The 27723-nt window shown below is 35.1% G+C and overlaps 1 protein-coding gene across 1 annotated transcript in view; it reads left to right on the top strand.

Annotated features, from left to right (window-relative positions):
* Window positions 1-27406, top strand: part of CAND1 (cullin associated and neddylation dissociated 1) — a 46667-nt gene extending 19261 nt beyond the window's left edge. Inside the window, exons 3-15 of the mRNA XM_005680210.3 lie at window positions 155-309; window positions 2469-2592; window positions 3625-3881; window positions 3962-4067; window positions 5233-5378; window positions 7878-8170; window positions 9746-9887; window positions 10230-11723; window positions 12594-12689; window positions 15015-15184; window positions 15261-15425; window positions 16504-16611; window positions 17345-27406. Coding sequence (XP_005680267.2) covers window positions 155-309; window positions 2469-2592; window positions 3625-3881; window positions 3962-4067; window positions 5233-5378; window positions 7878-8170; window positions 9746-9887; window positions 10230-11723; window positions 12594-12689; window positions 15015-15184; window positions 15261-15425; window positions 16504-16611; window positions 17345-17569 — 3481 coding nt within the window. The 3' untranslated portion in view covers window positions 17570-27406. The remainder of the gene's footprint in view (window positions 1-154; window positions 310-2468; window positions 2593-3624; window positions 3882-3961; window positions 4068-5232; window positions 5379-7877; window positions 8171-9745; window positions 9888-10229; window positions 11724-12593; window positions 12690-15014; window positions 15185-15260; window positions 15426-16503; window positions 16612-17344) is intronic.

Genomic DNA, 27723 nt, shown 5'->3' with positions numbered 1-27723 from the left:
TTTCATGATACTGTGAAGAAAATAAATGGGAAGAAATTGGAAACTGCAAGAAGCTTATTAACCAAGAATTTTTTATACTCTTTTTTGTATATTTGTTTTCTCTCTTTCTGTTTTTTTATCTAGGTTAAATTTTTTTTTTCTTTTTGTGTTACAGTCTTGGCCCTTTAGTGAGTAAAGTGAAGGAATACCAAGTAGAGACAATTGTAGATACCCTCTGCACTAACATGCTTTCTGATAAAGAACAACTTCGAGATATTTCGAGTATTGGCCTCAAAACAGTAATTGGAGAACTTCCTCCAGCTTCCAGTGGTAAGCAAGAGTGTGTTTTCCTTCTATTTCCCTTTTAAAAATGGAAGTGTTTCTCTAATTTTTTTTTTCTCCTGGTCACAGAGAGAGAAAGATGTATTTACCCCTGAAGATCTTGTAAACATCCCTTTGAACAGTGAAGGGAAAAAATTCTAGAGTCTTATTTTTGCTTAAAAACAAATTCAGTTATTTTGATTGAATTTAAGTATTTCTTTGGAGTGCCAGTTCTGAAAAATTTTGATATTGAAACTTGATTTTATATCATTGCATGTACAGTGACTTGCAGAAAAGAATTAAACCAGTGTATGCATGAGAGAAAAGATAACCAAAATCATGAGTTATTTTGATTAGCTTTCCATTTTCAGTATTAATTTTGCTTTGCATTAGAATTTATGGTGTAAAACTTAACACTATTAAGATAGCTATGAAAGATTTCAGTTTACTAGTATCTTTAGTTCAGGCTGAGCCTTTTATAACTACTTACAATTTTAAAAAGTTTAAAACAGTTACAGTTAATGAATTTGTCAAGTAATTAGCTTTTGATCTCCAATAGAAATTTTTATGTAAGTTTTAGAATTGGTCTTCACTACTAAGCTATTGGCTTAAATTAACAGTCTAAAGTTACTGTCTCATCTGCAAATGGAGTGCAGTTACTATTCCATGGAAAGATGTATATTGGTAAAAATGTAGTTTTAGTATGTAGTTTTCATTCATTTACTTAATATTTGTTAATCACTGTGCTAACTATCATGCTAGATAATGCATGTGTACTGTTTCACTTTGTCCAAACATCAATCATGTGAGAGGTCTTAATAATGTAGATTGTTGATAAGAGAATTCAGATTCAGGGAGATTAGGTCAGTTCATCCAAAGTTTTGATTACCTTGTTGGGTGAAGAAGATTCATACCCATTATTTTCTGTATCATGTCATTGTTACTTTACCCTTACTGAATTAGTTACTTCAAAAACATTTCACCAACTCTGCGCATGTTATTTATAATTGTATTCAGTTCAGTTGCTCAGTCAAGTCCGACTCTTTGTGATCTCATGGACTGCAGCGTGCCAGGCTTCCTTTCCATCACCAACTCCTGAAGGTTGCTGAAACTCATGTCCATCGATTTGGTGATGCCATCCAACCATCTCATCCTCTGTTGTCCTCGTCTCCTCCTGCCTTCAGTCTTTCCCAGCATCAGGGTTTTTCCATTGAGTCAGTTCTTTTCATCAGGTGGCCAAAGTCTGGAGTTTCAGCTTCAGCATCAGTCCTTCTAATGTATATTCAGGACTGATTTCCTTTAAGATTAACTGGTTTGATCTCCTTGCAGTCCAAGGGACTCGCGTGTCTTCTCCAACCCCCCAGTTTAAAAGCATCAATTCTTTGGCGGTCAGCTTTCTTCATACTTCCAACTCTTACATCCATACATGACGACTGGAAAAACCAAAGATTTGGCTAGACGGACCTTTGTTGGCAAAGTAATGTCTCTGCTTTTTAATATGCTGTCTAGGTTGGTCATAACTTTTCTTCCAAGGAGCAAGTGTCCTTTTATTAGTTATAATTGTCCTCATTTTTTCCCTCTCATTAAATAAAACATGTTTGTTTTTAGCTGATTTCTGGCTCTAACAGGAATTCTGTTAACCATGCAGATTTTTACTTTCACAATTTCTTTTTCCTTTTTTTCCTCTCTCTGGTCAGTAACAATACAGATCTACTTTAAAATATTAATAACCTTTATTGATGAGTCTCCTGGAACAACATTTCTACTTAGATTGGAAAGGATCTCATTAGGTTACTACTAAAGATGACTCAAGTAGAGAAAAATATTATATGCTTTCCAGTTTAGAGGTGTAAACATTACCGCTGCTAATAGCTCCATAGCCAGCGTTCCCACTGGTGCACAGAAATAGTTGTGCAGTATGAGTTTACTGAATTGATATTGTTTTCCCTGTTTCATGCACTCTTCTGCAGTTATCTCCAATTCTTGTTTATGTCTAATAACTTATTTTATTGAAAAACAGTCTATTTTGAAACATTTTTCTGATATGGATCTCTTGAGTCAGTTTTTAAATCAAGTTTAGAGTTGCTGAGTATTTAATAACTAGAATGAATTTAAGGTGGAATTCAACATACTTGCCTAGAAATTATTATGGTTCCTTTTTCGTGCAGGCTCTGCATTAGCTGCTAATGTATGTAAAAAGATCACTGGGCGTCTTACCAGTGCAATAGCAAAGCAGGAAGATGTGTCTGTTCAGCTAGAAGCCTTGGATATTATGGCTGATATGTTAAGCAGGTAAACATGACTGTGGTTTCTATTACTTATATACAGATATTTGCATTTATTAACGCTTTCTGATAAATATAATAAAACTTGGTCAAATTATTAATATTTAAATTGTTTTATAAATGTGTGGTTAGGGGTGAGGGAAGAAAAAAGCTAATTATACTTATGTAATATTACATAGCAAGCATATTTTTTGTAGCTTGAAAAATAATAAAATTTGTAATTTAAATATTTCAGCACAGTTTTTATATTTTGTTTTACCCTTTATTTTCTTGAATATAGTCATCATTATTTGTGGCTAATTCACTTGAACTTGAAAATAATCAAGTGCCTTCATGTGGTACAAATACACAGTAAAAGCGAAGAGCTATCCTAGCACACAAAAAGCTTATACTTCACTACAGGAGATAAGACAAATGGCTGTAATGTAAGGCAGAGCTGGACTAAATATTAACGCAGAGTACAGTGTATTTTGACATTTAAAATGGAAGGAGCCACGAAAGTTTGTTATGGGAACCACATCTGGATTGAGTTTTGCAAAGTGGTTAGAGCACAGGTATATGTGCTTAAGGATAAAATATATCAGAATATATGAGTAGTCTTGAGTTGGGAAGCATTATTATTCCAGAACATAGAATGAATAGAAGATAGTCAGAGATCATTCTGATTGATTGGAGTCTTATCAATTTGATAAGTAGTGAAAATTCAGTTAGACCTTTTGTCCTATGTGTGACTTGATCACTAGCACTGTACTGGCCAGGACACAGATATTTGACTGCTGTTGAGTCATTGAACTGCACATGTGAAATGATTTGAGAGAGAGAGGAGTTGAACCAACACAGTGGTTGAAACTGAGTGTATAGATTTGTAGTGAAAAGACAATAGGGAGAAGTAATCAAGAGATTTTAAAATTAAAAAAAAAAATAAATAAATAAATAAATAAAATTAAAAAAAAAAAAAAAAGAGATGGTCAGAGGGCAGAAATTGTAGTAGTTCTTGGACATCTTGAATTTATTTGTTTCCTTCTTATTTTATTTTAAGGCAAGGAGGACTTCTTGTTAATTTCCATCCTTCAATTCTGACCTGTCTGCTCCCCCAGTTGACCAGCCCTAGACTTGCAGTGAGGAAAAGAACCATTATTGCTCTTGGCCATCTGGTTATGAGCTGTGGAAATATAGTTTTTGTCGATCTTATTGAACATCTGTTGTCAGAGTTGTCCAAAAATGATTCCATGTCAACCACAAGAACCTACATACAATGTATTGCTGCTATTAGTAGGCAAGCTGGTCATAGAATAGGTAAGAAATATTTATATAATTAAAATTTTTCTTTAAAACATATTAATGAATATTTATAAGAACCAATATGCTTTTCTTAGGTGAATACCTTGAGAAGATAATTCCTTTGGTGGTAAAATTTTGTAATGTAGATGACGATGAATTAAGAGAGTACTGCATTCAAGCCTTTGAATCATTTGTGAGAAGGCAAGTTTTTAAGATCTCTATTTTTCAAATAAAATTTTTTCTTAAGAATAGAATAATAATGAAGATCTAGATTTGGTGGGTGAGGAAGAATGAATTATTCACAGCTGGATTAAATTTTGGATTTCAGATATTTTAATTAAGTTTTAAATAATAAGTGATAACAACACAGTATTTGAAGTGAATATCATCTTAATTTTAAAATACGGTTGTCACATTTCTTTTGAAATGTTTCCTCCTTACTGTGAGAACTTAAAGAACTTGGGAAAAGTATATATAATTGTCTTTCAGTTGTCTTACTGTGGTTTACCAGAACAAATTAATTATCTGGTCAGAAATATATACTAGTGAATTTTGTATCTCTTCAACAATTTTTGAGATCTGTTACATCCGTTTTGCTAGGGCAGTGATTCTCAGTTTGAAAACCTTGGTTCTAATAGTAACTGCATTTATGTGTGAGAAGATCTTACTGGCTAAGTAGCGAGATTGTTGGGTTTTTTCCCCCACTCCTGGCTAGAATTGACATCATTGTAGCACAGTGTTTTGTGACTTGACTGTTGCTATTTGTAGTAATAGTAAGGAGTTTGCACTCATGGTTTTTGATAAGTAGCTTTATAGTCATATAAAATTGCTAAAAATTGTGGGGTTCATTTCTATCCTTTTAATTGAGAAATACTTACTCTTGGGCATTTATTATACGTTCTGTCTTCTGAACATTAAAGTTATAAGACTAAACCTAAATTAATGTACCCTACCATTTTCACCAGTAATGCTAGTTACTGCAGAATACATTTATTTGGCCTTTGTGTTACAGTTGTATGTTGAAAAGATAGACTGTGTACAAATCTCTCTTTGTATGTCCCCACACTAACCATGTCATACCATTTATTATAAGAATCATCCTGACTTCAAAGGTGTTACAATGGTGGTGGTAGGAGGGAAGAGTTCATCTTAAAATTGATTAAAAAAGAGTAACTTGAAAAGTAAATCTCTTTTAAAACATGACGTAGTGAGAGGGAAAGATGAAGGATCTTAGGTGTTGAAAAGGCTGGAGACCACTTTTCCGATGTTACATTAAAGGGAAGACAGAATCTGGTAATAAAGTTGACAGATACTGAATCAAGAAGATAAGTACAATTATTCAAGGTAGCTTTTGTTTTTTCTACAGATGTCCTAAGGAAGTGTATCCCCATGTTACTACCATTATAAATATATGTCTTAAGTATCTTACTTATGATCCTAATTATAATTATGATGATGAAGATGAAGATGAAAATGCCATGGATGCAGACGGTGGTGATGACGACGACCAAGGTATTTCAAATTAAGTAGGATTTGTTATATTTTCATGAAAGAACTAATTATAGATGGAGATGATTCTTAGCCCCAAAATGTACTGTTTGTTTGCTTGCTTATAATAGTGAAAGTGGAAATTACCACAATATTCAACAAGAGCAAGTTGATTTAATTATGGGGCATCCAGGTATTGAACTGTATGCAGTATTTTCAAAATCATGTTCTAAGTAAACATTTCTTAAAGCAGTTAATAAGTTGAATGAAAAGTAGATAGCAAAATTACTCTGTCCCAATTTAATTTTTTAAAATAAGCTGAAAAAAATGTTACTGTTTTTCTCTTGGAAAGCACTTATCAGTGATTACACAGTGTTTTTGTAAGGAGGGAAATGAATCCTATTTTTAAAATTGTACCTATAGATATCTATAACATATTCCTAGCAGTTTGGTTTGTTTTATACATAGTTACTTTTAATGAGAAATTTTAAGTATTATTTGAGGCTCCACTTAACTTTCATGAATAATCCAAGTATTTCTGAGGTTCCTGAGATTGATGTCGTTGTGCTGAGATTTGTGGTATTTACTGTGGAAAGGAGTAACACTTCAAGGGCACAAGGTTGCTCATGTGTAGTTGTCTCTTTTCTGTTAAAAGAACCATAATGGTAATGTTTAAATAAGTTACTGGGTATATGTGTTGGTGGATTTCCTGTTAATTATACTTTTAAGTTTGATTCTTTGAATGAATTTAGGTAATGCCTTTGCTCTAAAGTCTGTAAGTTCATCCATCTTAAAAAAAAAAGATACAAAAACGCCCTCTTAATCTCATTTTAGATTCTTAACAGATACCGCTCAGTTTCTCTGCACTATAACAGAACTCCTCAAAAGAATAAATGCTCTCCAACTCCTTTTTCCCCCTTTTCTTTTGAATCCAGTCTTGCAGTGATTGCTAGTGACCTCAGATGTTTGACTCTGCTTGTTCCTCAGTTTTCAGTAGCATTTCTTTATTTAACTGCCACAATATCACATTCTCCTGGTTTTAGTCCTGTCTTTGTGGTTACTCCTTCTCTGTCCCTATGCCGATTCCTCTTCATCACCCTGATCACTCAACTGTGGAGTATTTCTGAGCTTAGTTCTTGACTTCTCTGTTATGTTTTTATAATCTTGTTGATCTCATCTAGTCTTTTGGCTTTAATATCAGTATGCTGAAAACCCAAACTTTATCCCAGATCTTTCCTGTTAATTCTAGGTTCATATATGCAAAACTGCTTAATTGATATACTGCCTAGATGTCCAGAATATCTTCCCACCCTTCCTCCACTGTTGGTTATTAACTTGTTTCTTGTTTAGACTTCTCCATCTCAGAATAGCACCTCTATTCTCCTTAGTTTCTCAGGCCAAAAACTTTGGAGTTATACCTGATCACTTTTTACATACCTCCCTCATCCAGTCTCCCATCTCAGGACTTTCCCATACTGCATACTCTTATTTCCCTTTTTATTATTCTTACTTTCTTCATTACACCTAATCATTTTCTGATGCCTAATTTTTTTTATCATAGTGTTATTGTAACTTATATAGCCATAATTTTAGTTACTAGGCTATTTAATTTTTATAACTTTTTCAATAAAGTATATTTCTATAAAGTTATTCCCATAGTTTGGTTGCCATTGGAAATTTTTCTTTTACTTATTTGCTTTAAATAGTCTACTTGATAGTGCCCTGTAATTTTTCTTCAAATCAGATGCCTTGATTTAGCAGTATTTGGTATAAGAGAGATGGAATTGTTAATACTTAAGCTTAAAATATTGTTTTATTTTATTATTATTTTTTAGAATATTGTTTTAATGTTTAGCAAGAGTTTGGAGAAGCTAGTGCTCTATTCTGTGGACAGAATTTTATTGTTGTAACTGAGAAAGTATAGCTTCTTTAAACTATATTAAGATAGTATTTTGATAAGTTGATAACAGATATGCATATTTGTTCCTAATAGCCCATCAAGAAATTTAATGGAAAGCCATGTAGCCACAAAGAAAGCTAATATCAGGATTCTTTTTTCTCCCCTGAAAAATTAGTTTCACAGTGTGATATGCCATTGGTGATCATTATTTTTATGGTTTATCTTATAAACTCCCCAGTTGTTTGATTTTCCTGTAGTGTCAAGTGAATCTTTTGAATTGAACTTCTATTCATATTATTTAAAAGGCGGGGACATTTACACATATTTGTAATCTGAAGATGTTTAATGTGTTAATAAATGATAGTTAAGAAGCAGCTCATTATCCATCAATGAGAAAATGTTTAACAAATTAAAAACACAATCAGATCATTTTTCTTTAGAGGTTTATGGGTAGATTTTTAAATAAACTCTGCTTCTGGTTTATGAACTAGCTCTTTTTAAACCTGTCTCTGACTGTATATCTTAAAAGTTAGAAAATTATCTTAATTATGAGTATCAATTTACTTTCTGTATTAAACTTTTCATATGATTAATAGTCTGTTAACATTAAAACTTCTCTTTAGGGAGTGACGATGAATACAGTGACGATGATGACATGAGTTGGAAAGTGAGACGTGCAGCTGCTAAGTGCTTGGATGCTGTAGTTAGCACAAGGCATGAAATGCTTCCAGAATTCTACAAGACCGTCTCTCCTGCACTAATATCCAGATTTAAAGAGCGTGAAGAGAATGTAAAAGCAGATGTATTTCATGCGTACCTTTCTCTTTTGAAGCAAACTCGTCCTGTGCAAAGTTGGCTGTGTGACCCTGACGCGATGGAACAGGGAGAAACACCTTTAACAATGCTTCAGAGTCAGGTCAGTTTAAAGTGTGGTTTTGAAAGTCCTGCTAGTAAATGTGATTTTTTTAAAATGGTGGTTTTGTATGGAAATAGGAGTTCCAGAATAGCTTTAGAGAAACATTTCTGGGATATGTTTGTATAATAGTTTATGGATCCTCATATAACATTACTTATAATTTATTCTGATTGAAGTTTTCTTGATTTTTCTTGGCTGAACAGTATTAATTTTAAGATTCAATAAAATATCTTTATCTTTGATGTATTAATGGAGAAATCTTAGGCAGTAGAATTGGACTACTTGTGTTCATAGCTTCTTTCTCTTCTAATTTAGAGAAATTAGGACTTTGTGTATGTGTGTGTGTAGTCTTGGACGAGTTATTTAGACATTTTATTAAGCCTCAGTTTTCTCATTTGTAGTAATGGTTTACTTAAAACTGTCTACCCAAGGTGGAAATGATATGCTCTGTTTAAACATGTGGTGAAGCCTGCCACACAGGCTTTATATGCCATATATTATTACTGATATTGGCTTTATAGCCCACCTATTATTGATAAAATACATATTTTTTCACTTTAGCACATCTTTTTTAGAATCTAAATATTAGGTATTTATAGTCCCCATTTACTGAATATTTAATAATATTCACATTAGGCATTTTCCTATCTTATATGTAATCTCTAAAGCAGCCCCATGGGGTACATATATGTCCATTTTTATGGATTACAGAAGAGATCTTGAGAGAGACTAAACAACTAAACCAGGAGAAGGGATGTACGTGTCATAGCTATCTTGTTTTAAGTAGTAAAAATTTTAAAAGACTGTGGTGAACTTAAAGGTGAACACTGAAGACAAATTGTAGAAGAAAGAGAAAGTGTATCCAAGACGTAAGGAATTGACTAAGTATATAAAAAGCAGATAAAAATCACAAAAAATTTTGATGGTGCTATGATGAATTAATTAGATAGGTGTTTTCTTTTGCCTCTAGTTCTCACATCATTGTTCAATATGGTATGTGTCTGTATCCTGCTATCCTTAAGACTTATTAGCAAATACCCTATTTAGGTTTCGCTAACATTAGAAAGTATAGAAGCGATGTCTTTGACTCATATTCCTGCTGCTTGTAACTACATTTGAAGTGAGGTTGATTTCATTGTAAGAGCCAACGAAAAGCAAAAACAAGGGCCCATTTAATGGTTTCTTTTCCGTAATTTGTCTTTTTTCCTGTAATTGCTTATATGTGCTATTTAAGTTTATAAATTATGTTCCTAAAGTTTTGGTTGAAAATTATTATTTAGATTTCTATTTAGTCTTGTGCATTTCATAAGTAAAATTAAGGAAGACTATCCTGTTGTTCTGTAGAAAGCTAATGATAGCTTTTCTCTATTTATCAGTATCAAGCAAATATAGTTACAAGAGAACATGCGTAGTAGATGCAGCAAAGTTTGTATCGAACAAATTGTTAGTGGTTAGCAGAATTAGGAATTTGACCAGAAAAATTCTTCCATTCATCCCCACCTCTTGTAATTTGTGTTAAGTGAACTGAGGAAGTACCAGTAACTGAACCAGCTAATGAGCACTTGATAATTACAGGTTCCAAACATTGTTAAAGCTCTGCACAAACAGATGAAAGAGAAAAGTGTGAAGACCCGACAGTGTTGTTTTAACATGTTAACTGAACTGGTAAATGTATTACCCGGGGCCCTAACACAACACATTCCTGTACTTGTACCAGGTATGCAAGAAATAGTAAATCACTTTCGGGATTTATTAAGACTTAGATAAGCTTAAATAATTGTTTTCTTGAGAAGGATGATTTGTGACAACTTAATTGGCACATGGAACTAACTTTTTAATAGGAACATTGAATATCTAAAGTTAAAAGTAAAAAGTTTAAAACGATACCCTAAAATATTTTACTTTAATATTTATCACAGGTTGTGGAATTTCTGTGACTTTAGAGATAACATAAAGTGGAAGCTTTAGTAGTCTTTTAGGGATTAGTTTTATATTTTTGCTTTCATAAAGTTGTCATGCATAAAAACATTGGATTTTTCTTTTCTGGTTGGGTTTTTAGGAATCATTTTCTCACTGAATGATAAATCAAGCTCATCAAATTTGAAGATCGATGCTTTGTCCTGTCTATATGTAATCCTCTGTAACCACTCTCCTCAAGTCTTCCATCCTCACGTTCAAGCTTTGGTCCCCCCAGTGGTGGCTTGTGTTGGAGACCCATTTTACAAGATTACATCTGAAGCTCTTCTTGTTACTCAACAACTTGTTAAAGTAATTCGTCCTTTAGATCAGCCTTCCTCATTTGATGCAACTCCTTACATCAAAGATCTATTTACCTGTACCATTAAGAGGTTAAAAGCAGCTGACATTGATCAGGAAGTCAAGGAAAGGGCTATTTCCTGTATGGGACAAATTATTTGCAACCTTGGAGACAATTTGGGCTCTGACTTGCCTAATACACTTCAGATTTTCTTGGAGAGACTGAAGAATGAGATTACACGGTTAACTACAGTGAAGGCGTTGACATTGATTGCTGGGTCCCCTTTGAAGATAGATTTGAGGCCTGTCCTGGGAGAAGGGGTTCCTATCCTTGCCTCATTTCTCAGGAAAAACCAGAGAGCTTTGAAACTGGGTACCCTTTCTGCTCTAGATATTTTAATTAAAAACTATAGTGACAGCTTGACTGCTGCCATGATTGATGCAGTTCTAGATGAGCTCCCACCTCTTATCAGTGAAAGTGATATGCATGTTTCACAGATGGCTATCAGTTTTCTAACCACACTAGCAAAAGTGTATCCCTCCTCCCTTTCGAAGATAAGTGGATCCATTCTCAATGAACTTATTGGACTTGTTAGATCACCTTTATTGCAAGGGGGAGCTCTTAGCGCCATGCTAGACTTTTTCCAAGCTCTGGTTATTACTGGAACGAATAATCTAGGATATATGGATTTGTTGCGCATGCTCACTGGCCCAGTTTATTCTCAGAGCACAGCTCTTACTCATAAGCAGTCTTATTATTCCATTGCCAAATGTGTAGCTGCTCTTACTCGAGCATGCCCTAAAGAAGGACCAGCTGTAGTAGGTCAGTTTATTCAAGATGTGAAGAACTCAAGGTCTACAGATTCAATTCGTCTCTTAGCTCTACTGTCTCTTGGAGAAGTTGGGCATCATATTGATCTAAGTGGGCAGCTGGAACTAAAGTCTGTCATATTAGAAGCCTTCTCATCTCCTAGTGAAGAAGTAAAGTCAGCTGCATCGTATGCATTAGGCAGCATCAGCGTGGGCAACCTTCCTGAGTACCTGCCGTTTGTCTTACAAGAGATAACCAGTCAACCCAAAAGGCAGTATCTACTGCTTCATTCCTTGAAGGAAATTATTAGCTCTGCATCAGTGGTGGGCCTTAAACCGTATGTTGAAAACATCTGGGCCTTACTGCTAAAGCACTGTGAGTGTGCAGAAGAAGGAACCAGAAATGTTGTTGCTGAATGTCTAGGCAAACTCACTTTAATTGATCCAGAAACTCTCCTTCCACGACTTAAGGGGTATTTAATATCAGGTGGGTACCTAGATTTTCTTATTTAAGAAAATTTTTATTTTTTAAATTTTTTGACTGGAGAAAAATGGCTTTACAGTATTGTGTTGATTTCTGCTGTACAGCAACATGAATCAGTCATAATTATATATATATATATATATATATATTCCCTCCTTGTTGAGCCTCCCTCCCCTCCCCCTAAAAATTCTTACTAGTATTTGGTTGCCTGGAAAGATGGCTAATGCTATATCTTGTTACATGTTCAAATGACATTTTGTTGTTTAAAAGAATTAAAAGTGGAGTTAGATAATGATTAAATAAATCTGGTGTCATTTCTAGTGTTCAGTATATTTTAATGTTACTCTTTTGTCTTAATGTTGAAAAGATAGATGTCTGTTGAATTAATAAAGCCAGAGTACTATGCTTGTATTAATTACAGTACTAAAATTGGTGAACTAAGTTCAAATGAAAAATTCTGGGAACAGTTTTAAGATTTACCAGTGTCAACCCTTATTATCCAAGGAGAAGGTAAAAATGGCCATTCATTCTTAGAAATTGCTTCCATTTTTAATAAGAAATTTGATAATCTTATCTGCTGATGTGGTTAAACCAGTTCCCTTTTAGGAGGGGTAGATGCTTCACTGCTGGTTTCTCAGGCTGCCTCCTTCTTGGATGAAATTGTTTCTTTCGAGATCTAGTGAGATTATATTTCACAAAATGAATAAACTTTGCTCCATTAGTATTCTGAGGGAAAGAAGAAATGCCCTTCTTGATCAGAGAATTTTAAGGAATTACAGACACTGATGTTAGTTGAAGTGGTTTGAAAATGATAAAGGTGTCCATGGATTTTAGCGGTTAAAAACTGTAGACTTCAAATTTATTTTTAATTAGGTTCATCATATGCCCGAAGCTCAGTGGTTACAGCTGTGAAGTTTACTATTTCTGATCATCCACAACCTATTGATCCACTATTAAAGAACTGCATAGGTAAGTGGAAATGAAGATGAAAATACTGCCTAAATAGTTAGTAGTTAATTATCAAAACCTGAATTATTTCAGTAGCTAAATATATCTCCAAGGAACTAAAATACTTTTAAGGGTCTGGTAATTGTTTCATTAAAAACATAATTTTGCAAATAATTGAAATTAGGTAAATATGCTAGGATGTCTTTAAAGTCAATTGCACACTTGATAATAGTGTTTTGGGAATGACCTAAAGTAAACTAATGGGTAAAGGGAAATGTTATATGATCTGACCAGTCTGAAGTTCTTCCCAGTTGTAAATGAATCTCATTTGAGTTGTGACGGCCAAATTTTCTGTTATTTATATCCCTGTAGCTCCCAAGGGGCTCTATGGAAGCTTTTAAGTTTAAGGTGGAAATTTAAGACTAAAAAAGATAATTCTTGAGGTATTTAGCCCTGTCAGCCTAAGAGGAGATACACAAGAAAGCAAAAGGTCATCTCTTTATTATTTTTCATGATTTTATAACTTCCTATGTTGTTTTCATCATCAGTTTACCTAGAATCTTTAGTAACTAAACTCTTGGTGTTTTCTTGACAAAAGAATGGGAATATCAGCAGAAAGGATAGAGGGGTGTATGCATAGAAACTTAGCAGCTTCATGCCATTCTGCAGTGGACCAGAAGGGGCAAAAACACAGTCTAAAAGAACTACACAAAGGGATTATTAGTTCAGAGTAAGAGGGACATAGAGGATAAATGGATGACAATGCTGAGACATAGAGATAATTCATTGGAAGTCTCTGTCAGAAGATCCTTGCCTTTGTTCTCCTCCCCTCTTTTTTCTTTGTTTACTCTCATTTTTGGCATTGTACAAGATACAACAAAGGAAGAGACCTGTGCCAGATCTCTAGAGACATCAGTCAGCAAGTATGCATCACTGGTGTAGTTACTCAGTTAGATGATGATCATTCTGGTTATTTAAAATTGAAATTCCTAGACCAAGTTGTTGGGGACCACTGATCCTAGATTGTGTCACCATTTGTCCATAATGATAGCAGTACTTTAGGAGCTTTGCTTAAAAGCAATTTACCATCATAGTAATTCTAAACAGATAGAGCTGAGGAGCTTTAAATTCTTTTTGAACACAAGCTATCTCTTAACCTTTTTTGTAGTCAGAACTTTCCTGGGTGGTCAGTCTTGAGGTTACCCAGTCTATGATGTTTGAAGCATTTTTTTCATCTCCCATTTTATCAGATTGCTGTTGTGATACATTTTCTGGCACCTTTTCCCCACCATGTATTCTAAAAGATTACTTATCATCATATTGATGAATAGCTGTGAATGAATACATGTACCAGACACTGTGTTCAGTAATGTACATGCTATTTATTCTGTTCTGTGGCCCTAAAAGCTTATAATTCTCATTTTATAAACTGGGAAACTGAGGCTCTTGCCTATGATAAATTGCTAGAAGTCAGTCTTACAGTTGACAAGTGAAGCAGTTTGGATCACCGTCTGTGTAACTCCAAAGATCTGCGCACTATATTCTTTCCTCCATGTATAAGAACAGTCACACTTACATCTGTGTTTAGAGTGGCTGGGCACTTTCTCTAGCTTTTTGTCTTATGTTAGGCTTCAGTTTCCTTCTTTTCTACTCTTAGACCTCTTGTCAATTTATACATTTTTTGTTAAAGATAAAAATTAGCTTTTGGAGGCACATTTCTCTGTCATCTGATAAACTGTTTACTTGTTAACAGTATTCCAGCAGTGGATCTGTCCCCACCCTTGTTTATGTTTTGAACTCAGGTTTTAAGATTTCACCTTTGGGATGTAAACTATAGCATACATGTAATGTAAACTTCATATGAACATAAATTTGACTTGCCCACAGCTGTACCCCAATGCCTTATGCCGTAAATGCTCAACAAGTACTTTTTGAATGAAAAAAGATTCCACCTCTGTTGGTGGTTTTTTTAGTGTGGATACTAATTTTGAACTTTAAGGAGAGTCATTCACGTTACTAGTTCTTGTGGTTGCTGACTCCATCACTTCTCTTTGCCACCCACCTTTTTTATCAACTATCTATAAAAATAATTGGGAGCTTTAGGGGCCCTCACTCCTGTGTTTAAAGGTTCTGAGAATAGGTTTATCAATTAAATGCACTCAGATTCAGACATGATGGTTTAACTGTTGTCAAAAGAAATTATATAGTTCACTTAGTATTTCATCATATTTCATGATCCACGTTGAAGAAATAGCAATAATACCAACACTAGTAAAATAACAGTATAATGCATATTTAATTTTAAGCTTGCCGTATAACTATGTTGCTTCTCTTTGACTTCTTCAGGTGATTTCCTAAAAACATTAGAAGACCCAGATTTAAATGTAAGAAGAGTAGCTTTGGTCACATTCAACTCAGCAGCACATAATAAGCCATCATTAATAAGGGATCTTCTGGATACTGTTCTTCCACATCTTTATAATGAAACAAAAGTTAGAAAGGAGCTTATAAGAGAGGTACGTTAGATTACACTGTTTACCTAAGCTTGTCTTTTACTTTCTAGAATATTTACATATCTTTGTATTTCAACAGGTAGAGATGGGTCCATTTAAGCATACAGTTGATGACGGCCTGGATATTAGAAAGGCAGCTTTTGAGTGTATGTACACGCTTCTAGATAGTTGTCTGGATAGACTTGATATCTTTGAATTTCTTAATCATGTTGAAGATGGTTTGAAGGACCATTATGACATTAAGGTGAGATGTTTGTGCCTGTTGATAAAATGTTTTAGAAGAATACTTTTTGCTAGTGACTTTCACCTTTGTAATTTATGCTTGTTATTCAGTGAGAATGATTGGTTTACTTGTCATGATTTTATTGTGTTAGAAACTCTCTAATATGCAAACAAAGTAGCAGTGCCGTGTAATAACATCAGTTGACATATAGGAAAATCCAGAAACCTTTTCATTGGCGGAGGAAGTCAGAATCAGAGTGTTGTTAAAGGATGTTATACACAGAGCTATCTGTAGACGCAACCACAGAGAAATTATACCACCTCTTAGGCTTAGAGCATGAACTTTGCTTATAGCTCCTTTTTATCTTCCTATTTAAAATGTGAACTATAAAAGGGTGATTTGAAAAATCTTCTACTCAGGGCCTTTGGTCAAGCAGGGCAAAAGTGGTAGTTGAGCAGTAATTCGGCCATACTATCAGAACTCTTACTTTGATGTTTCCATAATGTAATATGGAATAACCTGATTCTCCCAGAATTCAGTGAAAAGAGCCCTGAAAGAATAGGATCCTTCTACAATTTATAGTGTTAAGATAAAAGACTATCAGTTATTGGACTTTAATGGATTAATCTGAATAAGCAGGCTCTTTGGTTTTGTTTTTTTTGTTTGTTGTTTAGAAAAATCTAAGACAGTAGAAACTTGTTATAAAGCTTTTCTTCTAGTTATTTTCTCACTCACTGATTTTTTCCATTTGGTCCACATGAACTTTTTGAAAAACAGTTTATGACCCTATCCCAATGAGTGAAGTAAAAAAACCAAAAAAAGTAAATTGGAAAGCTCCCCAGCTCTAGCTCATGTGCAGTCAAGATTGAGAATCACTTTTCTAGTTCTGTACTCTCAGACCATATGATAGATAACTTTAGTACTTGTAGCTAAAACTTCTTAGATTTGAACTGTGTGTGATTCCAAATGGCAGACTACATAAAAATGAAACTTTGTGGCACAGGCTGGTCATTTTCTTTTAAAAACTTTGTCAGAATTTGAGATTTGTCTTTAGAAAATAAATTCAGAATCTAAATTTTGTCTTTTTTATTCATAATAGATGCTTACATTTTTAATGTTGGTGAGACTCTCTACGCTTTGTCCAAGTGCGGTACTGCAGAGGTTGGACCGACTTGTCGAGCCATTACGTGCCACGTGTACAACTAAGGTAATATTGATGTTGTTGATTTAGGCCAGGCTTGGTATGTTCAGGATTCTCAGTTGATTCTGTACTGTGGTTTTCCAAATTTAACTGTGCTGGCATCCTGTGTAGCAGTTGGCTTCAAAAATTAACTTATTAAATGTGGATGATTTAGAAAGCTTACCACTGTTAAATGCTATTCTTAAAAGTTTGTTGTAACAGTGTGACACGTTTTTAAAGTACTGATATGGGTAAAGTGATAGGTCTACAAAAGAGGAGAAAATGTTTAATTCTGTTGGAGGCGGCACATGGGGGTGGGAGTCATAGAAGGCTTCATATATGCACATGACAGTATTTAAAGTGGACCTTGAAAAAAATCAGGATTATTTTTAAGTTCAGAAAGTGAAGCAAGACTTTTCATACAAAAATGATATATGAATTAAGGCACAGAGATTTCAGTACATGACATGTTTGAAGAATAATGAACAAATATGATAACATCAAACAGTAGTTTGATGGAGGACAAAGTAGGACTTGCTAAGCAGATCCCACTCTGGTTTTTATAATGGGCTTTGTATAAAATATTCCCTTAAAAGGAGACAGCTATTGCTAAAAAAGTTTCAAAACACCTCTGCTTGAAGAATAATGTGTCTTGTGGATCTATTCAAGAGTAGCTTTGCTTTATTTTTATGTGCTTAGATTTTGTTGGTATAAGAGCTGCCTTTTATAGCATGTAATATAAATTTACTCAATGTTCCAGGTAAAAGCAAACTCAGTAAAGCAGGAGTTTGAAAAGCAAGATGAACTAAAGCGATCTGCCATGAGAGCAGTGGCAGCACTGCTAACCATTCCAGAAGCAGAGAAGAGTCCACTGATGAGTGAATTCCAGTCACAGATCAGTTCTAACCCTGAGCTGGCAGCCATCTTTGAAAGTATCCAAAAAGATTCATCATCCACTAACTTGGAATCAATGGACACTAGTTAGATATTTGTTCAACCTGGGGACCATTATATTGACCATATGATGCACTGATTTGGCAGGTTAATCATAAGACATGAAAAGAGAAGTATTTAAAAGCTTCACAATGTTCCACTTTTTTTTCCCTTCATGGAGACAGTTTGACTTTCTTCCATTGTTGTTTTTGTAGCATTTATTTCAGAAATATGTATTTCCATAATCCAGAGGTTGTAAAACCACTGATGTTCTAGTGGTTAGGGCAACATTTAAAATGACAACTAAACGTTAGGATTGATGGAGATAGGGTCCAGTATATTTACCCTGTAATGTTTAGGATTAAAATGTTAAAATTTTGTGACCATGAATTTCTTTCTTTTATAAATTTTCTCTTATTTAAAAATCAAAAATTCTGCAAGACAAAAACCATGTTTCTTTTTCTTGTGTAACTTTGTTTCAGCAACATAAATTGATTTTTTAGCTGGCAGACAAGAATTATCTGTGTAAGACTTGTTACATTTCAGAGGGGTTGGCAGTTTAAGAGAGACAGTAGGGTATCATTTTTTAAGTATGGGGATTAACAATATCCCTGTTGCGCACACTAATTTTGCATGAGCAAGTTTGCAAATATGTATTGTCTGTAAAGCAGCATGTGCAGATTATTCATAATACAAAAGTTAAAACAAGTATTATTGTATTAGTGCAATTTTCAGATATTTATTTTTGCACAGAAAACATATCTGGAGAGAGAGGGGAGTAAATTTTTGAAACTTTGGTTTTCTTAATGCCAGTGTGAATTTGCAGGTGTTTTCAGCAAATCAAGTCAACAATTTGCCACTTTTTCTATTATAAATTTAAATTTGAATATTTAAGTACTCAGTTTTTCTCGGTTACCCATTTGTGTGTGTGCGTTTCCCCTTAGAAATTTGTAGCCAGATTTTTCTTTGATTTCCTTTGGACCTCTACATTCCATATCGAATGATTCTAATAACTGTGTGCTTGTGAATTTTATTTTTTGGAAAATTCTGAAGCTGGCTGTCACAGGTTTGTTAGCTAATAATAGTATTTTCTTTTAGTTGAGTTAGATTTTTCCCCCCCCTTTCTTCTAGAGCTAATTTACATATTGTATTTGGTAAGTGTTGACTACTCCTGATGAAAGGGTCTGTGCTTGGGGGGAAGCAAAGCTTTGCAGTACCTTATACTGTAGTTAAAATTTTATTTAACATATCCTTCAGTGAGCTCCTTTCACACTGTAGCCTATTCCCTCAAATTTGTGGTGCTCCTGTAACAGTAAGAACTAACTTCTGAAATAAAAGACATCTCCTAATGCTGTGCAAACATAGTTTACATGTATTGAAGGAGGCAGTTGTTAAATTGAGTGACAAGTTTTAAGCATTCAGATATTTGAAAACTGCACCCTTTATTTTTGAAACTGTGAATTGGAAATATTTTTCCTGCTGTTTGACTTACCTGCTTTAACATGCAGTTATGAGGTGATTTTAATTATAACATACTGCGGTTATAGACGAACAGCTTAACTTCAAGTATTCAGATGATCGTGCATAAGACTTCATTACCAGTAAGGATTTTGATTAGTATGTGGACATGAAACGTTACATGAAGTTGGTGCTGTTTCAGAGTGTGTGGCAGGTGATAATCATACTATAATTTGCAAAAAACTGTAATAGAAATTTATTTCAAGCTGTTAGTATATTATGTACTATGCATTACCGTGGTACAGATGTTGTGGATATATTTTAAGTATTTGGTTTCACGGTTTCACAATAAATTACAATACTGTAGGCTCTAGGACCAAGTAGGAGACTGATAAGCATATGTTGTGTGAATGTCTTAGTTAATTGAAGTTAAATCCAAACTCTTCTCACATATTGGATTTCACACCTTCAGTTTTTTTAACTTCTAAAATGCTTGTAGTTTTTTGTTTTTTGAGTCTCGCAAAATGGCTCATTTTTCTAATATAGCTGAAATTCTCTTTTAACAAAAGAGGTTCTGCTCTTTTCTAGCAGTCGATATGATTTGTGTTTATATATATGATATATATATTATAATGTATATATTCACATATATAACAAAATTAGTAAAAGAAGAATACTCAAATTTTAAATGCTGAGTCATACTGATCAAGTTCATACTTCTCGTGGTGATGTCCTGGTCCTGGAATGGAAGGTGTGCGGTTCAGTCACAGTCTGTCACACATACTGCTCACTGGTCGTTTAATTATTAGGAAGTTCTGCTTAGCAGTTCTGCACATGATGGTTCCTCAGGAGAATAAAACAGCTGTTCACTGATGAGGACATTTAAATTGTTTAGATTTAGCCAAGTTCTTTTAAAGACAGCTCAATATGGGTTGTTTTTTAGTTGTTACATTATGAAACTAAGGCAGAAAGGAAATTTGGTATGGCAAAGCGCAACCTAAAAATTTAAAGTCAGTAGCACTGCATGATAATTTTTAAAATGTGGTCATATATTAATTAATGATATCTAAAGTTGCTTAACCATTCAGAATGCTTCACAAATTGGAGTATGGAGACTTCAACAAATGTTTGATATTTACATAATTTTTATATAACCATAAATAACCAGGCCACTTTTTTGTTTTTTCACTTTTGTTGGGTAAATGATAAATAACATGGGCATATCTAACTGGTTTTGAAGGCATATTCTGATACCTTTTATATCTAACTCAATTTCAGATATATGAATATGATTATATAGATAGGCATGTTGAAGTTTAATGAAATACACATGATCCTCAGTCAGAAAATTCAGTTAACTAGTTAGTAATCCTTTTAAGGTGTATTTAAACCACATGACAAAGTAATATAGTAATGCGTGACAATTTTTTAAAAGTTGAAGTAACATTTTCTGCCGAGGTAAAAAATTCTACCAAAAACTTACGTTGTAAAAATTAACTGCCAGTCTCTAGATATAGTATACTTAGTAAATATTTTTATATTAAAGAGCTTTAAAATTTCAGGAGATGTTGATTCTAGCTCTTAAATTAAATCCTAATTTTTAAATTACTGCCACTCCAGAGTCACACGTGTTTTTGAAATTTTAATTTATCCTTTGTGAAATGGAAAACGGACAGTAGTAACAACAGTTCCATTTTGCTGTTTGGGAAGAGGATATTCTGGTTTTAATGGATTTTTTTTTTCTAGTTAAGTAAAACTCCTGATACCTTTGGCTACAAAATGGAACACATTGGAAGTAATCATGTGGCAAGCTAGCAAAAGTTGACCATATGCGGTCATTTTCTTAAGAAAGATGCACACTAAAATTACTTATTTTCCCTTTATAGTACAGTAAGTTGCTGATTTTCCTATTAATACTAGAAAAATAAGATTTTGTGAACACCTGTAATTTAGTCAAGAGTTATCAGCAATATATTTTTGCTGTTTATAACTTTCAAAGTTAGCTCTTAATTGAAAATGGAATTTGTTTTTCACAAAAATCAACTTCAGTTAAAACAAATGGGAGTATTGCAGATAATTTTACTTTGTTAGACTTTGAAATGTTAATGTGTCAGAATGCTTTTTAGTGGAGGAAGTGTGGATACCCTGGCCTCTTTGTACTTTTTAGTTCTGATCTTAAATGATTATTAGTGATTACTTTGGCAAATTGAATTGTTTCACTTAAGTCTTAGATGAGAAAAGGCTATCTGAAATTTCTTTCTAAATTAGAATGTGTTGGAATTAGTGTGTTTAACCATTATCAGTAACTTAGTGGTTGATGCACATTGATTTTATTCTAGAATGCTCTCTCACAGGGAAATTCTGAAGAATTATATTATGGAACTGGTTAATGTATGATACCATGATGACCTCATGATTTAATAGTCTGTAATAATCCTGTTACTTTGAAAAGCTGTTTTACTTGTTTCATAGACATTTCACTTTTAATATAAACCCAACTGCTTACTTAGGTCAGGGCAGCTAAATGTGTGTGATGGTATCTTACTGTAACCCTAATGCATTATTGTTAAGAAACCAAATGTGTACTTGGAATCCTTACCATCCATGAACTAAATTAGGCATTCCTAAAAGGTCTAGAAATAAACTCTTAGTTTCTTATTCTAGAAATCAGTTTAGACTTCTGTAGAAAAATGCATGTTCTTTTAAGATCAGGATTTCTCAGCCTAGCACTGACATTTTGGACTGAATACTTCTGTGTCATGGGGGCTGCCCTGTGCATTGTGAAGTAACAACATCCCTGAGCTCTACCCACTTAGATACCCGTAGTACCATCAACAACTATCAGTTGTGACAACCAAAATTGTTTCCAGAATTTGCCAAATGTCCCCACGGGAGTAGGGAAAGAGGGGGAGAGTGCAAAATTGCCCCAGTTAAGAACCACTATTATCGAGAGCTTTCTCTTGTGAGCTGTAACCAACTGAGATTCTGTACACACAGTTTTCATTCTTGGTATCAGTTCATCTTCCTAACTAAATTTAAGTACACTGTACTGTTTTCAATATTTTCTTCCACTAAATTAATTAGAACTATCATGATCTAGTGAAAATGTTTCCATTCTATATTACTACCTCCTCTGATTTAAATGGATGGTCTTTATTAAACCACTTAATATACTGGCTTTTTTTTTTCCTGGCTGTAAAGTGCTTCCTCATGCTGAAAGAAATAGGAGTATAAAAGGGGCTTCTACTGTACCAGGTGATGTGAGGCAGTGAGTGCTTTGCAGTTGATGTACTATATAAAAGGGCAACTAGTACACTTTACTTGGGTTCTTAAAAGTTGGAGTTTCAAAATTACTCATTTATATTCTTTTCAAGAGAACAGTCTAGTTCAAGAAAGTAAATACAATGAACAAAGACTTGCTTTCCAGTATAGGTAATTTCCTGTTTAGCTGTAATATTTAAAGACATGCCAAATAGTGATTTTGGGGGAGTATAATATCAAAATTATATATTTGAACTTTGAAAATAAACCTGACTGGCACATTTTTCTATTTTTCTAGGATTAGTTGATGTTTGCAGACAATAAAATCCTTGTGAATAAAGACTGGTTGGTGGGAGGCAAGTGGCAGAAAAACTATCACAAATCAGATTGCTTGTTCTTTGAAACAAGATCATTGAGTTGAGTCTTTCAAATTTCTGAACCATTTTAGTTCCTCTTAGCAGAATTGGCATAAACAAAAATAAAAGTTAATTTCCTTTTGCATGATGTTTTTTGAAGTATTCATGAGGCTGATTGGTCAACAGTTTTAGTAAGTTCAGAACGCTCATTTTGGAACCTTGAAAATTCAGTCTTTAAAACCTACATTTAAAAGATGTAGAAATTTGTTTCGGCATCAGTTGCATTCGCAGAGGACCATGTATGTACCCGGAGGAGACGCCCCACTGCTGGTCTGTACTGCTATAGCCCCTGCTCACAGTGTTCAAGATTTATGTAAAACTTAAAATCATGCCTTCATCCTTCTAAGTGGATCAAAATTAATTACCTTTTCCCCTCCTTTGCCTTGGTACTAGTACTGGAGACAGTACGGGGAAAACATATGTATGTGTATGATTGTGGCACAGGTTCTTGGTCTCGGGTTGAGGACAAACCCAAGCCATGGAAGTCATGTACTCCATGTAGTGAGAACAGAATTAGCAAAAGCATAGAGACAAGGTTTTAGAAGCTGAACATGGCTGTAGTGTGGAATATGAGTTTAGAGGCTAGGATGGGCAGATTTTATAGACGGCTTTGTAAACATTTTGGATTTAATTTCAGGGGTGAGGTGATGGCAAACCTAGAAATACTTAGGTGCACTTTAGAGAATGGATTGGAAGGAACATAAGACGTTTGTTGATGAGTTAATACATTAATAGAATAAACTGTATGAAAGGGAATGTTGTGCTGAACCAGTATAAATATGGAGGGGCACTCAGGGTGTTTGAAATAAAATTGACAGGACAACAGTTGATTGGTTGCTGGGAATAAGCACAGTTATATTATGCTGCAGTACAGACAGTCCCCAAAATAGGTGGTCTAGAATACATGATTATTCTGCGTAGTATTGTGGATAGCACAGGGTTAGCACCCCACGGGGACCCTGGATAATCAGGCTGCCGCTGGGAATGTGAGTTGCTGTGGCAGAGGCAAAGAGAGAAGTGAGTCATTTCTGTCACCTAGTGCTTTCCCATGGGCAAGAAGTCATAAGGTCATATCTAACAGCTAAATACTTGTTCATGAGGCATTGGTGAGAATAGTCAGCTCTGTTGAGCTGTGGAGGGCCCTTTTTTGACAGGCAAAATGTGGGCAGAAGAGTTAGGTCATGGTAAACAACTCACAATTAGATGTTCCTACCTATTCTTACAAGTTTTTTCAATCACCCCGCCACTCAGTTGCTTCTAAGCGCTTTCTCCACTCACTGGGTCCTCTCCATCTTTTCCATATCTTCTACAACCATCTTCACACCTTCCGGAGTGACAACTTTTGTTACCGGCTGTGGCTCCCAGGCCCATAGGAAATGGATCATCTACCTCAAGCATTTTTTTTTTTTTTAATCTTCACATTGCAAGTGGTATACAAAAATAGCAGTCTCCTAAAAGTGCCAGCAGTTTTTATGTTTTCTGAAATTAATTATGTAGGTACCATTCAATATTGGTTTTGGTTTTGATCAACCTTTATCTCTGCTACCACTCTTAAGGCTACAAGCTTAGATATTTTCATCCAGAGCTGTTTGAAGTTAAACTCTATCTTACTCTTAACTGCAATCTCCTGTTCATCAAGGTCTGCCTTCACTTGCTCTAAATTGACTTTTGACCTCAGAGTCCTGTGATCTGTATTTCCCACCATTTTCTGTTTCTTTTAGCCTTTTGTTTACCTAATCTGGATCTCCTGGGTTTTGTAAATGATTTATTCATAAAATACGTGTCCATCTATTGCATCTAGGGATGCCCCCTCTCCCATTCCTTATATCTTTAAGTATTACACTTAACCCTGTCTCCATACCCAGTGGATTACCATTAACATCATTTTGTCAATAAAATTAAGGCCATTTTCTATCCATTGCCATCTTTACATCCTCATCTCAGAGGTTGAGTTGGTTGTCCTTCTCCCAGAGCCTACCTTCCTCCGGCCTGTCCTAGAAGAAGGAAAAGTAAGTGAAAGTCACTCAGTTGTGTCTAACTGTTTGCGACCCTGTGGACTATACAGTCCATGAAATTCTCCCGGCTAGAATACTGGAGAGGGTAGCCTTTCCCTTTTCCAGGTGATCTTCCCAACCTAGAGATGAAACCCAGGTCTCCCGTGTTGCAGGCAGATTCTTTGCCTAATGAGCCACAAGGGAAGCCCTCAGCCTGTCCCAGGTTTTGGTTAAATCAGTCCTCCTCCTCTTCCCTTTATCTTCAGTACCACTAACACTAGTTCCATCTGCTGGACCCTCAAAAATACCCTGAAATCTCATCTAAAAAGACTTAAATGTTTTTAATTGTATCTTCTACAAGATACCATCCCTGTAGAGAACTAGATATGCTTTCCTGATTTTTTTGTGTTTTCACTTAACTCTGGCTCTCATCCCTCTATAGGTGATCATTACAAACCAATTACAGTGAAGTCTTAGATGCCAAAATGGCCTTCAGTCTTTTTCTTACCTGAACTCAAATTGATATCAGTATTGTTGATCACTCCCTCCATGAGACTGACTAACTGTTGCCTTGGCTTCTAGGATGTTATCGTCTTCTGGAGGCTTCCTAATACCTACGAGACCACTGTATCTTATTTTTGCTAAAACATTATTCACTAGGCCCTTCAGTTCATGTCTTCTCATTATATATAATCCTGCCTGGATCATCTCATCCATTTCTCATGGTTTACATGTTGATTTCTAAATCTGTAAACCTTAGTCCTGTATTTCAGACTTATATCAAATCACTTATTGGACAACCCCATACAGGTATCTCAAACACAGGATAGCTAAACCTGAACTCCGCATCTCCCCCTGGTTTCCCTGTCTTTCTCTCTTTGCTGTTGGCAACCCATTTATCCAACCACTCAAGCTTGAAATCTTAACACAAGTTTGGAGGCAAAAAGTGGTAAATAACAAAGAATATGAAGATGCTGCCAGACATCTGGCTTTTAATCTTGGCTCAATAGTAGCTATTTGACTTTGGTAAATTACTTAGCCTCAATTTCTTCATCTAAAAGTAGCTACCTTATTGGTTTAAATAGGAATTCTTGTAAAGTACTTAAAACTGTCTGGTACCTAGTTAGTGTTATATAATTGTTAACTCTTACTAACTTCTGCTAATTTAATTTGCTAAATATTTCTCAGGTCCATCCCCAGTACTGTGTGTTCAAGACCTCATTTCCTCATCTGTTGATTGGATGACTGCAGACGCTTCTTAATTGGTGTTTTGTTTCACTCAGGAAACTAATTTCTTAAGAACTTAGCTAGGTCCTGCCAGGCCTGTAAAGGCAGGTGAGAGAACATACTTGACATAAAGAAGTGCTGGTTACCAAGAGAAAACTGACATAATAAACACCACAGAATTCTACTGTATAAGAATTACATTGGTAACAATGGAGGATGTGATCCATTCTACATGGAGCAGGAAGGGTTCTTGGACGAGATGGAATGTCTTGAGATGAGAGGTATTTTACCTTGGAAGAGTTGTTTTCAAGTGAGTGCATCACAGTAACCACGAGGGCTTGTTAAAATGGATTGCTGGGCCCTCCAGAGAGTCTGGTTCCGTAGGTTGCAGTGGGGCCCAATAATTTTGCTTTTTTATTTTTTATTTTTTGTCCTTTACGTTTGCAGTCCTGATGCCTTCTCAGACCACATTTTGGGACCCACTGCCTTAGGATACCCAGAGAGCATTCATTCCCAAGGCCGCTCAACTGCTAAGACCATGGTCTTGACCGTTCATAGTCTTGGGCTATATCCTTCAGTGACTCCTTTTTGGCCTGTAGGGCAAGTACAAGTTTTAGATCTGGATACTGTCAGCCCCTTTAGCCTCAGCATCTGTCACGCGTAAGATTGACCTTTATCCTCAGGCAAGGGTGAAATATTTCTCTCAGCCACCATGCTGCTCCTAACCTTTATACCGCTGCTCAAGCTATACCTTTTGCCTGGATATCTTGCTTTTTCTTCATTTTATACGTTGTCAGTCACTAAGTTGTGTCCAGCTCTGCAATCCCATGGATTGTAGCCTGCCAGGTCTCTCTGTCCATGGGATTTCCCAGGCAAGAATACTGAAGTGGGTTGCCATTTCCTTCTCCAGGGATTCTTCCCAGACCAGGGATTGAACCTATGTCTCCTGCATTAGCAGGTGAATTCTTTACCACTGAGCCACCAGGGAAGCCCTTCCTTTATGAAGTTGACTGCTGTCCTGTAGGCTGAGTCAAGGACTCCAGAAGCCTCCCATGATGCCAGTTGACAAGGACATAATCAAGGGGCCAGCTCCCAACTTTAGAGCTTGTTTTCCCTTTTGTGCATGTAATATAGTCCAAATTTCTTTACAAGGCACCTCTCTTTTAACATTGTGCAAACATTGCTGAGTGGGGGAGGATGGGTGGGAAGAGCTGAGTGGGCTAATTGTTCATAGACAGCCCTTTATGTAAAACAGTACTGCCAACAACCTTGTCCCACTCTGTACCCAATGTCTCACAGGTTCAAGTCCTTTGTAGAGCTTGACTGGACGGAAAGGATCCCTGCTTTTCTGGTTTGTAACTTTTCTAATGCCTCCTTGCTTCTTGTCTTCTAGGAATTTTTCAGAATTTTTGAGCTACGTGGGCCTTCCCTTCTGCTCTATATATTATTTTGGATTTATTTTCATTCACAGATGTTTACTGTCATTTCAGTAGAATTTGGAGACAATAAATAGCACATTAAGTTGGTCTGCCATCTTGGAGCTTCTGTTATTTTTTTATCTTCTCTAATATTTTAATGAGAAACATTTTAAAAATAGATGTTAAAGAGTTTAGGCTCTCAACTTGGGTTCACATCTGACCATCCCATCCCTTAGTTGTGGGACTTTGGGCAACTTGTTAACATCTTTGTTCTCCCGTCTGTAAAATGGATATGTACCAGCCTCAAAGAATTGTTAAGAAGGTTAACATACATAAAGAAGATGAAACACAGTAAGCACTCAAATGTATATGGATAAATATGTTAAATCATGAATGACTGACTATAGGAGCTTAATAGTCCACTCTGTTTTT

Source organism: Capra hircus, chromosome 5 (assembly GCF_001704415.2).
Source record: "Capra hircus breed San Clemente chromosome 5, ASM170441v1, whole genome shotgun sequence".
Classification (NCBI taxonomy): Eukaryota; Metazoa; Chordata; class Mammalia; order Artiodactyla; family Bovidae; genus Capra; species Capra hircus.
The sequence above is the reverse complement of the archived record's forward strand: the minus strand, read 5'-3'. Positions and strand labels throughout refer to the sequence as shown.